The 17,254-nt window shown below is 44.1% G+C and overlaps 1 protein-coding gene across 7 annotated transcripts in view; it reads left to right on the forward strand.

Moving 5' to 3' along the window:
* glra3 (glycine receptor, alpha 3) overlaps positions 1-17,254 on the forward strand; it is a 98,395-nt gene that overhangs the window by 47,565 nt on the left and 33,576 nt on the right. For 4 of the 7 annotated variants that reach the window (XM_085911642.1, XM_085911645.1, XM_085911643.1 and 1 more), the window contains exons 1-2: positions 15,373-15,438; positions 16,818-16,900. Coding sequence is in view for 3 of the 7 variants with exons in the window: in XM_085911646.1 (XP_085767772.1) it covers positions 15,215-15,438; positions 16,818-16,900 (307 nt within the window). In the remaining 4 variants the exon portion in view is untranslated. Of the gene's footprint in view, positions 1-15,214; positions 15,439-16,817; positions 16,901-17,254 lie in introns of those variants that run through there. The other 3 variants (XM_085911646.1, XM_085911647.1, XM_085911648.1) reach the window with 1 other exon arrangement.

Genomic DNA, 17,254 nt, shown 5'->3' on the forward strand with positions numbered 1-17,254 from the left:
TTCTTCTTTTTTCCTGAATAAGAATCGATAAGAGAACCAATAAGGTCTTGAATCGTTAGACGGAATCGAAAATGGAAACGTAAAAATCTTATCAATTCCCATCCCTAATCATCACGGCCATTACATTTTCCTTGCGTGGAGGGTGAGTCTCACCAAGTGTAGTATGACATATTTCATTTTGTAAAACATTTTGAGAACTGGAAAATTCATCCATCCATCTTCTTGCACTTATCCGGGGTCAGATCGCGGGGGTAGCAGCTTTAGGAGGGACTCCCAGACTTCCCTCTACCCAGCCACTTCATCCGGCTCATCCCAAGGGATCCCAAGGCGTTCCCAGGCCAGCTGAGAGACGTCCTGGGTCGTCCCCGGGGTCTCCTACCGGTGGGACATGCCCGGAACACCTCCCCAGGGAGGCGTCCAGGAGGCATCCTGATGAGATGCCCGAGCCATCTCATCTGGCTCCTCTCAACGTGGAGGAGCAGCCAGCAGCTCTACTCCGAGTCTCTTCCGGATGACAGAGCTCCTCACCCTATCTCTAAGGGAGAGCCCGTACACCCTGCGGAGAAAACTAATTTCGGCCGATCCGGAGAGGGCATTCCACCTTTTTCCGACCGAGAACCATGGAGGTGCTGACCCTCATCCCGACTGCTTCACACTCGGCTGCAAACCACTCCAGTGAGAGCCGGAGATCACGGCCTGAAGAGCCAACAGCACCACGTCATCTGCAAAAAGCAGAGAGGCGATGCTGAGGTCCCCAAACCGGAACCCCTCAATGCCTCGGCTGCGTCTAGACATTCTCTCCATAAAAATTATGAACAAAATCGGTGACAAAGGGCAGCTTTGGCGGAGTCCAACCCTCACTGGGAACGAATCTGACTTACTGCCGGAAATGTGGACCAAACTCTGGCAGGGACCGAACCGCCTTTATCAGTTGGCTCGGCACCACGTACTCCCGAAGCACCCTCCACAGTAGACACATGTGGACTGGTTGCACGAACTCCCGTGCACCCTTGAGGATCCTGCCGAGGGTGTAGAGTGTGTCCACTGTTCCACGGCCAGGACGAAAGCCACACTGCTCCTCCTGAATCCGAGGTTCGACCTCCCGACGGACCCTCCTCTCCAGCACCCCTGAATAGACCTTACCAGGGAGGCTGAGAAGTGTGATTCCCCTGTAATTGGAACACACCCTCCGGTCCCCCTTCTTAAAGAGGGGAACCACCACCAGTCTGCCATTCCAGAGGCACCATCCCCAATGTCCACGTAATGTTGTAGAGGCGTGTCAGCCATGACAGCCCCACAACATCAAGAACCTTTAAGAACTCCGGGCGGATCTCATCCACCCCCGGGGCCCTGCCACCGAGGAGTTTTTTTAACTACCTCAGTGACTTCGACCCCAGAGATTGGAGAGTCCGCCTCAGAGTCTCCAGGTCCTGCTTCCACAATGGAAGGCGTGTCGGTGGAATTGAGGAGGTCTTCGAAGTACTCTCCGCACCGATCAGGTCAGCAGCACACCATCTCCACTGTAAACAGTGTTGACCGTGCACTGCTTCCCCCTCCCGAGACGCCGGATGGTGGACCAGAATCTCCTCAAAGCCATCCGGAAGTCATTCTCAATGGCCTCACCTATCTCCTACCACGCCCGGGTTTTTGCCTCAGCAACTGCCGAAGACGCGTTCCGCTTGGCCATCCGGTACCTGTCAGCTGCCTCTGTAGTCCTGCAGGCCAAAACGGCCCGATAGGACTCCATCTTCAGCTTGACGGCATCCCTTACTGCCGGTGTCCACCAGCGGGTTCGGGGATTGCCGCCACGACAGGCACCTTCTGTCCACAGCTCTGGTCGGCTGCCTCGACAATGGAGGCGCGGAACATGGTCCAGGTGGGAGTTGAAGCTCTTCCTGACAGGGGATTCTGCCAGACGTTCCCAGCAGACCCTCACAGAGCATTTGGGCCTGCCAGGTCGGACCGGCATCTTCCCCCACCATCGGAGCCAACCCACCACCAGTTGGTGATCAGTTGACAGCTCCGCCCCTCTCTTCACCAGAGTGTCCAAAACATGCGGCCGCAAATTCGATGACACGACTACAAAGTCGATCATCAAATTGCGGCCTATGGTGTCCTGGTGCCAAGTGCACACATGGACACCCTTATGTTTGAACATGGTGTTCATTATAGAAAATCAGTGTCGAGCCCAGAAGTCCAACAATAGAACACCGCTCGGGTTCAGATCGGAGGGGCCTGCCCGTTCCTCCCAATCACGCCCTTCCAGATCTCACTGTCATTGCCCACGTGAGCATTGAAGTCACCCAGTAGAACGATGTAGTCCCCAAAAGGAGCGCTCTCCAGCACTTCTTCCAGGGACTCCAAGAAGGGTGGGTACTCTTAGCTGCCATTTGGTGCATAAACACAACAGTCAGGACCCGTCCCCCCAAAAATTGGATAATTTATATTAGGCATTATTTTTTATTAGAAAGTTTGCAAAAATCTTGCCATGGACTCATTCTTGTGAGACATCTTGCCTCATGGGATTTGTGTCTCATCCCATCCTTAATATCAAGTAACTGTTGCGTCCATTGGTGAGGAACATGTCAGAGAAAGAATGGTCAATGTTCCAGTTCCAATTAGATCCTCTCCACTTTATTCTCCAATTAGCATTTTGGCCCAAATATAACACAATGTTTTTTTCATTGAAATAAGACTGAAAAAGTGGGGGTCGTCTTATATTGGGGTTCTAGACATTATACCCATTTTCACTTGTGCATAGCGGTAAGTTAAAGGTTGCTGGTAACGACTGTGATCGAGTGCGTCTTTAACACAAAGGGATTATATACATTTCATTGTTACTATTGTCCACTGTTGTGCCTTTTGTCCGATCGCGGTTTGCTTCGTGTGCGCGCCATTTAATTGACAGCTCCGGCGTGCTCATGTTGCTGTGATCGTGTGTGTCTTTGACACAAAGTGAGTATATACATTTCATTGTTACTACTGTCCACTTTTGTGCCGTTTGTCCGATCGTGGTTTGCTTCGTGTGCGCGCCGTTTGTTCCAGCGCGCTCCTTTAAGTTTGCCTCGCATCGGACGAGTAGCTGTTACGCAGCGGCACGGCGACTAACGGTCGCAAGCAAATGTATTTTGTTATCTCGATTGATGACTTATGTTTGGTGTGTTGTGTTGCCGAGAGTATTTCATTTATGGTTATTATTTTTTTGGCAATAATTCAGTAAATAAATCAAAACAGAACTACGTCTTCCCTCCTGTGTTCTGACCGACACCCAGGGGCGAAAAGAGCATAACCATCCGAGCCAACCCCCTATACACTCCCCAACAAATCGATAGCAGTTTGCAAAATTTTATTGCAATGTTTTACCTTATTCAGATTTGTTTCAAGACTATAGTTAGACTTCACATTCATGGTTAATGCAGTTATTGCAATTTTGTTGTTTTATCACAGTAGATTGGTTTATTTACATTTCAAAAACTAGAAGCCATTCTTTTACAAATGTGATTGCACTTTAGTTTACATATTTAAATGTACAGATATTAAGACGTGATAGACAGTTTTGCATGATTTGAATGAGGCAAAATAACATGCTTTTTCTCTCAAATATATTGTTATAATCATTTGTTTCAGATGTAATTATTTTCTGTATAAAAATAAATTTGGTCTTCAAAAAGTCTTCTTTCAAACTCGAATCTTGAAAAAGAGGGAGTCGTCTTATAATCGGGGTCGTCTTATATTTGGGCCAATACGGTAGATCCTCCTCACTTTACACTGACTTTGCTCTTTGTCTCCTCCTGGCCTCATGTTGACGTTTGAACACGATACCAATTTAAAATTTCATTCATTCAATGTTGATTTTCAAGGGTCTGGTGTTCACATTCACAAGCGCTTCTCTTTCCCATTAAAATAGCTCACATTGTGTGATTCAAAACAGTCTTCGAACAGAAGGAGCAAAATTGACTTTGATCCTTCCCACTATGGCAGAGTCTGGGAGAGACTGATCAGACTAGTCAAAAAGATCTTTGCATTGTAGAAATTGCAGAGCGAAAACATAAGGCAAGTTCTACTTTTTAACTACGCAACAAAGTGTTGTTTATTTTTGTAGTCCTTCCGTGTTCCCCAGTCACATAACCCAGGAGGAAAACACCGGTTAATCCGTTATGCGTCCCTCTCAAAGGGACCGCAGCAATACACAATGGAACAAAACTACCGGCAGTAAACAAAGACAGGGTAACAACACACAATAACTGAATTATGACGATGAATCAGTGTCCGCTACACCTATTCTAAAACAACAACCACTAGTTTGTGAGATAGAAGCCATCCTCAAAGACCAACCAATAACTACAGTGTCATTTGACCCCAACGATTAAGTCATATCATGTGCTTCATTCAGCTCAAGGAGAAAGCAGTCATGCCATCAAGAGTTTTTGACAAAAATGATCATTATTAAAGGAAATGATGGAGAGAAGCACAGTACTTTGCAGCTCTGTGTTGGAAATGGTGGACAAAATAATATCTTACCTTCTTGCAAAAAGGAGCAACTGAAACACACAAGAGGGACCTTCATCCCTGGAGATCTGGAGATTGTGGTTGATAAAAGAGCAACAAGAAACTCTTGTCTGTGACAGGCAGACTGTGAGAAGTATTTGTGAGAAGTTTTTTTTTTTTTTTTTAATTAAAACCAATATAACTCAATGGCCAATAGACGAGCTTCTAATGGTGGCAGCAGGATGTGTATGCATAATGTTGTTTTAAGCTGTTGAGTGATTTGAAAACTTGTGCGTGGCATATGGCCAATCAGGGACTATTCAGTTATGAGGAAAAGTGAAAGGGTCAAGACAAACAGTGAGGTTTTGATCGAAACTTCATACTTCAGAGCGGTCCAGAGAGCGGGACATATACAGGGACCATATGTTACATTGGGATTAAGACCTTTCTCTCCTCTTTACCATCTGTTTTATGAGCCATCCACAACTCGTTTCCTCTTGATAAATAGGAGTTCCCAGTGACATAACCTCATGGTATCATTACCACATTTAAATATGGTTTACTGGCATGAATGGAAGTGACATTGAGACAATGAATTGTAGTTATTTTAGTTTTATTAGAGATTATATAGTCAGTATTGTCAACAATATATTTTAAGTAAATATATATATAAAAAAAGAGTACCTTTTTCAGAGATATTTTTTCTGAAACACTTTTTGTTTTTTACCATGGAAGTGGAAACAAATACAGTAAGGTCAAGAGATTTAAAGTTAATAAATATTTAATGTAAGTCACACACACATGCACACACAGAAGGCTTAAAGCCCGGTTTGGTCGCTGTGGTCTGCACACGCTATCTATGTTAAACAGATTTCCTGTTGTTCGACTCTCTTTTTTCAATTGCTCACGCAATCCCTCTTAATCTATTCTCTCTGTGTGTGAGCAGAGCACAAAGGGATATGGTATGCTAACGTGACATATACTCAAACGAGGAGCTGAGAACGGGCCTGACGTAACATTCAGAGTTATTCAAATAAGTATTACATAAATAACACGTTTATCAAACCATCTGTGACACTCCAATTCATTAAATCCATCGATCGTGCTTTATGTAAACAATGCCGCGTATGCGCCGCATATGCGCCGCGCCGCTGACATCGGACTCATTGTAAGTTGCATTTCTAATTATTCCACAGACCCATATAACGATATATAAAGTATATTTCAAATAACTATCATATAACAACAATATTATCAAACCATCTGTGTCACTACTAATAATTAAATCCATCGATTAAATTCCTCGTCCTTTATGCCAACAACGCAGCGCGCGCGCGCCGCACAGATCTAGTATATAACTATATTGTAGCGTTAACAAAGTACCAGGAAAGACGTGGGTATGGTAAACGGCTCTTTATTTAACAAAACAAGAGTTCAATGAGCCAACAACTACTGAACTGTAACGATAAAAACATATACAAGTTGCTACAAGAAATAAAATATATCAAATAACTATAACATAAATAAGTTTTTCAAACCTTGTGTCACTCCAAATAATGAAATCCTTCAAACGTGGGGCCCTTCGTCACCTTCGTCATCCCGTGATCGAATCCTTTGTATTTATGTACCGCCACGCGGCACCGGTGACATCACTTGCAGTTCAAATGACAGTAATCCCTTGCTACATGTGAAACAGACATGTTTAATTGTGTAGTGTTTACTTTCATCATGTCTCAATTGAACTGTGAACTTGAGTTGTGTAGTGTTTCATTTCATCATCTCAATTGAACAGCGTCTTCAAAAATAATAACCGTAATTTTCGGACTATAAGTCGCTCCGGAGTATAAGTCGCACCAGCCATAAAATGCCCAATAAAGTGAAAAACAACATTTATAAGTCGCTCCGGAGTATAAGTCGCACTTTTGGGGCACATTTATATGCCAAAATCCAACACCAAGAACAGACATGAACCACCAACAACAGGCTAAACAATACGGTATGCTAACGTGACATACACAATCAAGGAGCTGAGAACAGGCCTAACGTAACATTCAGAGTTACTCAAATGAGTATTACATAAAAAACACGTTTATCAAACCATCTGTGTCACTCTAATTCATTAAATCCATCGATCGCAATGCCGCGTACGTGGGCCGTCAGAGTCGTTGTGATTTGCATGTCTAATTATTCCACAGACCCATATAATGATATATAAAGTATATTTCAAATAACTATCATATAGCAACAATATTACCAAACCATCTGTGTCACTCCAAATCATTAAATTCATCGATCATCTATTATGTAAACAATGCCGCGTACGCGCGGCGTCGGACTCGTGATTTGCATTTCTAATTATTCCACAGACCCATATAAGGATATATAAAGTATATTTTAAATAACTATCATATAGCAACAATATTATCAAATCATCTGTGTCACTACAAATCATTAAATCCATCGATCATCTATTATATAAACAATGCCGCGTACGCTCGCCGTCGGATTCGTCGTGATTTGCATTTCTAATTATTCCACAGACCCATATAACGATATATAAAGTATATTTTAAATAACTATCATATAGCAACAATATTATCAAATCATCTGTGTCACTACAAATCATTAAATCCATCGATCATCTATTATGTAAACAATGCCGCGTACGCTCGCTGTCGGATTCGTCGTGATTTGCATTTCTAATTATTCCACAGACCCATATAACGATATATAAACTATATTTTAAATAACTATCATATAGTAACAGCTGTGTCACTCCAATCATTAAATCCATCGATCATCTATTATGTAAACAATGCCGCGTATGCTCGCCGTCGGATTCGTCGTGATTTGCATTTCAAATTATTCCACAGACCCATATAACGATATATAAAGTATATTTTAGATAACTATCATATAGTAACAATATTATCAAACCATCTGTGTCACTCCAATTCATTAAATCCATCGATCGTGCTTTATGTAAACAATGCTGCGTATGTGCCGCATATGCCGTTGTAAATTGCATTTCTAATTATACCACAGACCCATATAACGGTATATATAGTATATTTCATTTAACTATCATATTACAACAACATTATATAACCATCTGTGTCACTCCAAATCATTAAATTCATCGAACAAATTCCTCGTTCTTCATGTCAACAACGCCGCCCGTGCGCTGCAGAGATCTAGTATATAACTATGTTGTAGCGTTAACAAAGTACCAAGCCAAGAACTAGTGAACTTCCAGCCACGGAGATGGAAGAGGGACCGGGCATGCGTAAAAGCCATGTCCGAGCCCCATCCACCGTCCCCGGACAGCCACCCGTCCGAGCGCCGGCCCCCGACTTTCATCCACGAAAGTGAAAGACAGCTCCCGTCGAGAAAAACCGGGCGTGCGTAAAAGTCATAATAGTTTTTCATACCTTCTGTGTCACTCCAAATCCTTAAATCCTTCAAACTCTTTGTCCTCCATGTCACTTACAAACAAAGCCGTTAATGATGCCGGTAGTACGTGGGGCCGTTCGTCATCCTGTGATCAAATCCTTTGTCTTTTATGTAAACAACCGCCGCGCGGCACGGGTGACGTCACTTGCAGTTCAAATGACAGTACTCCCTTGCTACATCGCGGTTCATTTTTTGCGGTTTAACTACATCGCGGATTTTCGAATTTTGAAAATTTGTGAAAAAAATCACATATAAGTCGCTCCGGAGTACAAGTCGCCCCCCACCCAACCTATGACAAAAACCGTGACTTATAGTCCGAAAATTACGGTATATGGAATAGGACCCTGCAACATCAAATTACAGAGAGTGAAACAAATTTCTGAAGATCTAATTGTTGGAATTACTTGTATCTGTTGTATTGGGTTCAAATGTTTGATTTCATCATATCTAAATTGAACAGTATCTTCAAAAATACTTTTATCGAATTGCTGCCATTTAGCGTCCGAGTTCCAAAGGCGCATGTGCAAAAAGGGGAGCAAACTTGACTGCACACGCAAACATCTGATTTACCAACCGAGCACAGCCAGGATTGTGCCTGCCAAATTCACAAAATTTCCACACTACATTCTGAGAGGAGTGCATGCAAACAGATTCATTTCGCACTGAAATGATTTGTCCAACCTGAGACAGGAGTGGATTTTTATTTCTAAATACAGAAAGTGAGGTGCAAACAAAATCTATGTGCTTAAGTATGATGAAGCGCAGGCAAAATGAGAGGCAACAAGGAGAATCCATTGTCCTTGCACAGCATCAGATCTATTTTCATGTGGCTTTTGTCATTTTGGGCTTGTACAATCGCCCACTTTGAGACCCACCCTGTGGTGAATATAGCCGATGTCCTTCAGAGAACTTTCACCTATTTGGATTTTTCTCGTTCAAATTAAACATTCCCTGTTGTGACAGACAAAGCTTGCAATATGGGTGCGACGATACGAGAGGCTGCATGGTTTGGGAGCCACACATTTTGTGCTCCGTGCGCAGCACACAATAATCTCGGTGGTCAGTCTGATCTTTAAATTGGCCGCATATCACGTTTGCTGGTATGTATCAGGCACATAGTAGTAGTTACTTTTGTCACTGAAGCTCAACAGAAACAGTACTTTTGAGGTCTTAACACACAAGCACACACAAACTAATTGTGGACTTATTGTGCCATTAAAACACTTGCCCACTGTCTCAACCTCTCCCTACTCACAGGCATTTTTCCCGAAAGGACAAAAATTGCAAAAATCATCCCTACATAGAAGTCTGGTGATAAAAATGATAAGACCAATTACTGGCCCATAGCCATACTACCCACCCTCTCCAAAATATTGGAGAGAATTGTCTACAATAGATTAATTAATTACCTCAACAAACTAAACATATTAACATCATCCCAATACGGTTTCAGGAAGAAACACACTACCTGTATGGCTATCCTGGATCTACTTGAAAAAGTTAACGACACCTTAAAACAGGGGTCGGCAACCTGCTGCTCCAGAGCCGCATGCGGCTCTTTAGCACGCCCCTAGCGGCTCCCTGGAATTTTTGCAAAAATGCGTGAAAATGGAAAAATATGTTTTTTTGTTGTTGTTGTTTTTTTAAATATGGTTTTTATATGGTAATCATGACACAACCATTCTCATGCTGTAAAATGTATGTAGTTGTAAATATATTAAAAATACTAAATTTAAGAATGGCATCAAATAGCAAAATTGCGTCATGGTCTACGACACAGCACATGCGAGTTGTAAACAAACAGGTGTGTGAGTGATTGGTGAGTGATGCTGTAAAATGTATGTAGTTGTAAATATATTAAAAATACCAAATTTAAGAATGGCATCAAATAGCAAAATTGCGTCATGGTCTACGACACAGCACATGCGAGTTGTAAACAGGTGTGTGAGTGATTGGCCATGGATTCAAAAGGCAAAAAGAGAAAGATTGCTGATGAGAACAGAGGCTTTCATTGCCAATGCTGAAGCATTGCCTGCATGTTTGATTTGCAATGAGAAGTTGCCCGTTATCGTATCCTTCGACTTAATGATTTCAATTACTATCGCTTCTGTAATATATCAAGTAAACTCAGACTCAAACCACAGATTAAAACAGCTCATTCCCATCTGTGTTCCCCAGCACACCCACAATACTAGACACAAACACCTCATTGTAGGTAAAAAACGTAAATTAATGAGAACCAGTATGAGTGTGGTGTGCCGAGGACCGCAGATTTGGAATGAGCTGAGCGACAGCCTCAAAATATCACAATCGGTCTCCATATTCAAACATCAACTAAAACATCAACTGTTCAATCAATCAATCAATCAATCAAGTCAAGTTTATATAGCCCTAAATCACAAGCAGTCTCAAAGGGCTCTGTCCTCTGCATTTAACCCATCCCCATGTGATTTTGATCCATCCCCTGGGGGAGAGGGGAGCAGTGAGCAGCAGCGGCGCCGCGCTCGGGAATCATTTTTTGGTGATCTAACTGTTGAACTCTTACACAAAATTATAATTTATGGGATCAATAACTGTATGTTAAATGTATATTGTTATGTTAAGTGCATGTTGTCATGTTGGTGTCATGTTACATTATGTTAATTGTCTGTTGGGTTACATGCAGCATATTACCGTATTTTCACCTAAAAACCTAAAATTTTCTCAAAAGCCGACAGTGCGCCTTATAGTCCGGTGCGCCTTATATATGGATCAATTTATGAATTTGTTGATCCATACTGGTTGTACACAGTGCTCTGCCAAAATTTCCAGTACGTTTTAGTACAACTAGTAAATTACAAGGTCACATCCCTTACCAGCATTATGGCAACCGTGGTCAGGGGGTGTCACTGAATAGCTGTTGTACCCGTGAGTTTTTTCATGTCAAAATAGGCTGCTCTGTTAATGTTTCAAGTAAATTTACGGATCAATATGGAAGGGAAACATAGGTAAGCAGTACCAAGGTGTTAGATCGAACTTTAGTCAGTTCCGATCATTTTTTAAGCCCTCATTTGAGAAACGCGATTGTTTACACTTTGCTGAGGCTCATGGGAGTTTGCGGGTGGCTAATGCTATAGTGATAGCTGCCATACGCACGAGGCTATTTCATGTCAAAATCGGCTGCTCTGTTAATTTTTCGAGTAAATTTATGGATCGATCTGGAAGGGAAATATAGGTAAGCAGTACCAAGGTGTTAGATCGAACTTTAGTCAGTTCTGATCATTTTATAGGATAGTTTAAGAAACGCGATTGTTTACAGAGAGCTCAATGGTTATTGGCTAGTGGATGCATATCGCAATCCTAGTCAACCGCAATTTGTTGCAGTATACCTTCTATTTTATGCGCCTTATAATCCGGTGCGCCTCATATATGGACAAAGTTTTAAAATGTGCCGTTCATTTAAGGTGCGCCTTGTAATCCGGTGCGCCTTTTGGTCCGGAAAATACGGTAAATGTATGTTAATGTCATGTATGTAAATGTCTTGTGTATGTCTATTATAAACAGGTAAGGTTTATGGTCCAGAAATTAGTGCAAATGTGAAAATAAACAGGGGAGTCACTTTTGTTACAAGCTTGTTTTTTTAAATACTGCTTGCAGTAACAGCTGCAGCTGAGAGCACAAATTAGAGGACTTTTTTTTTCATAAATAAGCCGCACCGTACTAAATGATAGCTCACCAACAACTAACTCTGTGCAGAAGGCTCCTACCATAAGCTTTAGTTAGCATCCTCAGGAGACCTATTCACATGCCTGAATAATATGTCCCGCAAGCTGTATACATGATGTGTGTGTGTTTGTGTGTGTGTGTTCTTGAAATGGTATAACTCAAGAAACCATAGATGGTATGGTGCCCAGTAGTAATAAGGTCACTATTGTAATTATTTGCATTCATGCTTACTTTATTTGGTTCATGTCTGGCACTTTAAAAACAATACTATTCTGTAAAAGAAAAGCTCTCAGCTGCAGCTGTTACTGCAAGCAGTATTTTTAAAAAACAAGCTTGTAACAAAAGCGACTTTTTTTACACGGGTAAACTTACAATTCTAGCTTTTGCGCAGTCAACACAAAAAAAAAAATCCCTCTTGAAGTAACATGCGTAATCCAATTCAATACTTTGTATCACCAAATGCAATTTTTGTGTTGATGCATTTTCAGATGCATGTGGTATTTCTTAATTGTCCATCCATCCATCCATCCATCCATCTTCTTCCGCTTATCCGGGGTCGGGTCGCGGGGCAGCAGTTTAAGGAAGGACTGCCAGAATTCCCTCTCCCCAGCCACTTCATCCAGCTCATCCCGGGGGATCCCAAGGCGTTCCCAGGCCAGCCGAGAGACATAGTCTCTCCAGCGCATCCTGGGTCGTCCCCGGGGTCTCCTACCGGTGGGACATGCCCGGAACACCTCCCCAGGGAGGCGTCCAGGAGGCATCCTGATGAGATGCCCGAGCCACGTCATCTGGCTCCTCTCAACGTGGAGGAGCAGTGGCTCTAATCCGAGTCTCTCCCGGATGACAGAGCTCTTCACCCTATCTCTAAGGGAGAGCCCGGACACCCTGCGGAGAAAACTCATTTCAGCCGCTTCTATCCTGGATCTCGTTCTTTTGGTCACGACCCATAGCTCGTGACCATAGGTGAGGGTAGGAGCATAGACCGACCGGTAAATTGAGAGCTTTGCCTTTTGGCTCAGCTCTCTCTTCACCACGACAGACCGGTACAGAGTCCGCACCAATCCACCTGTCGATCTCGCGCACCATCCTGCCCTCACTCGTGAATAAGACCCCAAGATATTTGAACTCCTCCACTTGGGGCAAGATCTCATCCCTGATCCGGAGAGTGCATTCCACCCTTTTCCGACCGAGGACCATGGACTCGGATTTGGAGGTGCTGACCCTCATGCCGACCGCTTCACACACGGCTGCGAACCGCTCCAGTGAAAGCCGGAGTTCACGGCCTGAAGAAGCCAACAGTACCACGTCATCTGCAAAAAGCAGAGACGCAATGCTGAGGTCCCCAAACCAGACCCCCTCAACGCCTCGGCTGCGCCTAGAAATTCTGTCCATAAAAATTCTGAACAGAATCAGTGACAAAGGGCAGCCTTGGCGGTGTTCAACCCGCACTGGGAACAAATCCGACATACTGCCGGAAATGCAGACCAAACTCAGGCATCGGTGATACAGGGACCGAACCGCCCTTATCAGTTGGCTCGGCACCCCGTACTCCCAAAGCACCCTCCACAGAATCTCCCGAGGGACACGGTTGAACGCCTTCTCCAAGTCCACAAAACACATGTGGACTGGTTCGGCGAATTCCCATGCACCCTCGAGGATCCTGCCGAGGGTGTAGAGTGTGTCCACTGTTCCACGTGACTTCGACCACAGAGATTGGAGAGTCCGCCTCAGAGTCTCCAGGCCCTGGTTCCACAATGGAAGGCGTGTCAGTGAAATTGAGGAGGTCTTCGAAGTATTCTCCCAACCGACTCACAACGTCCCGATTCGAGGTCAGCAGCACACCATCTCCACTGTAAACAGTGTTGAGCGTGCACTGCTTCCCCCTCCCGAGACGCCGGATGGTGGACCAGAATCTCCTCGAAGTCGTCCGGAAGTCATTCTCCATGGCCTCACCAAACTCCTCCCACGCCCGGGTCTTTGCCTCAGCAATCCCCGAAGCCGCGTTCCGCTTGGCCATCCAATACCTGTCAGCTGCCTCCGGAGTCCTGCAGGCCAAAACGGCCCAATAGGACCCTTTCTTCAGCTTGACAGCATCCCTTACCGCCGGTGTCCACCAGCGGGTTTGGGGATTGCCGCCACGACAGGCCCCAACAACGTTACGGCTACAGCTCCGGTCGGCTGCCTCAACAATGGAGGCGCGGAACATGGTCCACTCGGACTCAATGTCCCCTGCTTTCGACGTGGGAAAAGCTCTGCCGGAGGTGTGAGTTGAAGCTCTACCTGACAGGGGATTCTGCCAGACGTTCCCAGCAGACCCTCACAGAGCGTTTGGGTCTGCCAGGTCGGACCGGCATCTTCCCCCACCATCGGAGTCAACCCACCACCAGGTGGTGATCAGTTGACAGCTCCGCCCCTCTCTTCACCCGAGTGTCGAAAACATGCGGCCGCAAATCCGATGACACGACTACAAAGTCGATCATTGAACCGCGGACTAGGGTGTCTTGGTGCCAAGTGCACACATGGACACCCTTATGCTTGAACATGGTGTTCATTATGGAAAATCCGTGTCAAGCACAGAAGTCCAACAATAGAACACCACTCTGGTTCAGATCGGGGGGGGGGGGGGGGGCGTTCCTCCCAATCACACCCTTCCAGGTCTCACTGTCATTACCCACATGAGCATTGAAGTCACCCAGTAGAACGATGGAGTCCTCAGAAGGAGCGCTCATCAGCACCTCTTCCAGGGACTCCAAGAAGGGTGGGTACTCTGAGCTGCCATTTGGTGCATAAGGACAAACAACATTCAGGACCCGTGCCCCCACCTGAAGGCGGAGGGAGGCTACCCTCTAGTTCACCGGGGTGAACCCCAATGTACAGGCGCCCAGCCGGGGGGCAATAAGTATGCTCGACGCCTCTCACCGTGGGAAACTCCAGAGTGGAAGAGAGTCCAGCCCCTCTCGAGAGGGCTTGTACCAGAGCACAAACTATGTGTGGAGGCAAGTCCAACTATGTCTAGTCGGAACTTTTCTGCCTCACACACCAGCTCGGGCTCCTTTCCAGCCTGAGAAGTGACATTCCATGTCCCTAGAGCAGGCCTCTGCAGCCGGGGATCAGACCGCCAAGGTCCTCCCCGCCTTTGGCCTCCACCCAGCTCACTTTGCACCCGACCCCTTTGGCCCCTCCTACAGGTGGTGACCCCATGTGAAGGGGAACCCACATTTTCCATTCGGGCTATGCCCAGCCGGGCCCCATGGGCGAAGGCCCGGCCACCAGGCGCACGCCTTTGAACCCCACCTCCAGGCCTGGCTCCAGAGTGTGGTCCCGGTGACCCGCGTCCGGGCGAGGGAAAACTAGGTCCATTTTTCTTTTTCATCATGAGGGGTCTTCTGAGCCGTGCTTTGTCTGGCCCCTCACCTAGGACCCTTTTGCCATGGGTGACCCTACCAGGGGCATGAAGCCCCAGACAACATGGCTCCTAGGATCATAGGGGCATAATAACCCCTTCACCACGATACGGTGACGACTCACCTTGAACTAATCTTCATAATGTTATTTCTTGTGCATTTAGGACTATCGCGTGAACATTTTCCTTCGTCAGCAGTGGAATGATCCCAGGCTTGCCTATGCAGAATATCCAGATGACTCTTTGGATTTGGACCCCTCTATGTTAGACTCCATTTGGAAGCCAGATCTGTTCTTCGCCAATGAAAAGGGTGCACACTTCCATGAAGTTACAACAGACAACAAGTTGCTGCGGATTTTTAAGAATGGAAATGTTTTATACTCTATAAGGTGAGTTCCACGGCACTCTTACATCAAGTAGAAAAGGAGCAGAGAAACAGTCCAGCAGAACCTCAGCAACGTTTCGGTTCGGCAGAGACATTGTACAATGTATAGTCAAATACAAGGCTAAAACCAATAAATACAATTTGAAAAGTTTGAAAAACCAATCCAGTAATCGTTTCGAGACATATTATAACTACGTGGCGGCTGTGGCTCAGGCAGTAGAGTGGGTCGTTTAGTAACCGGAGGGTTGGCGGTTCGATCCCAGCTCTGTCACAGTCACGTCGTCGTGTCCCTGAGCAAGATTCTTCACACACCTTGCCTCCAGGTCGCCACTGTAAATGAGAAAGTGTTCTCAATTGGCTTACCCGGTAAAACATTGAATAAAAAAACCAAAAAAAAACTAAACATGATCCAAATCTGCTGATTATTATTTCAGGCTCAAAAGTAATAATTACTAGCAGTACCACACAGTCTTTTTCACCACATAAGCATTGGTAGATTGCATCCAAGACACATAGCTCATTTTTCCCCATTTTGGGTAGGTACATGCTGACATGGCAGCCATATAAGCAAGGTTGACATAATAATTAAATACAATGCATATTGTAACTTAATTATGGGAAGAAAAGCAGCAGATAAAGTAAGAGTAGTCGTCTTTCTGCTCCATTTCATTCTAGATTAGAGAACATTTGTATTTATGTTTTTTTTCTTCATCATGAATTAAATAAATGATGGAAATGAAAAATGACAAAAAATTAAAGATCAAATAAAGCGTTGTCATAGGCACGCAAAAGGGACATGCATCTAGGTACCATTATTCATATCTTGAGTTGACAAGTGAAAGCAGAAACCTTTAGAAAGCTATAACAACTTATCTTACACTTACACTTATCTTACACAAAAAAATGTCATGAACATGAGACATTACATTCTCTCAAATTACTATGCCAATAATAGTCACATTTTTGAGAATGCTTTCCAGCAGAATGGTGAAATTCATAATACACAAGTGCAGGTGGAAGAAAACTGCTTTTGAAGGGCATAATGTATTATAAAAAAAAAGAAATTATGGTACTCAAATGCAACTTTGTAGTTGTTAAGCAAGTGCATTCCATTGTTTATTCATTGAAACACAATAACACGAGATTAATTCACAAAGACCCATTATATTCTACTATTATAAACACTCATTTGGAATTATCTTTTTTATACAGTTTATACTGTTCACAAGGACTTTACTTGCACATAAAATGCTTAAAGCTGTCGTGTTTGTTTTGTGATTTTCACCCAAGCCACTACTAGAGCCATGCATTATTTTCAGTTCACAGTTCAACACTGTCAGTGTATTTCACTTCTCACTTATACACTTTTCTGTATGCTTTCAGATTAACGTTAACGCTCTCATGTCCCATGGATCTAAAAAACTTCCCCATGGATGTTCAGACCTGCATTATGCAGTTGGAAAGCTGTAAGTACTGGACACAAATACAAATTCACCGCTTTAATATAGCTGCCTTAATTTGTGCAATGAGGCTTGGGTATCTGGCATTACATGCCATGATGTCTTGAATCATTTATTTGAAATGAGAGATATGGTGTCCTGGGACTCACCATACTCCTCAATGGTAGCCGTGAATGGTGTGAGAAATTTTACAAAATACTCAGCATTTGAGATATCTGTGATTTCAGAGGTCACGTGCATTGTGTCTAAGCTCATCACTTAAAAGAGCTGTAGCAACAGCTTGTGGTTGTTCCAAGCATCTCTCAATCATGTCAAGCAAACTGTTCCATCTAGTAGTCACTACAACCATTGTAAGTTTAT

The sequence above is a fragment of the Syngnathus leptorhynchus genome, chromosome 5 (assembly GCF_054491065.1).
Source record: "Syngnathus leptorhynchus isolate UIUO chromosome 5, UIUO_Slep, whole genome shotgun sequence".
NCBI lineage: Eukaryota > Metazoa > Chordata > Actinopteri > Syngnathiformes > Syngnathidae > Syngnathus > Syngnathus leptorhynchus.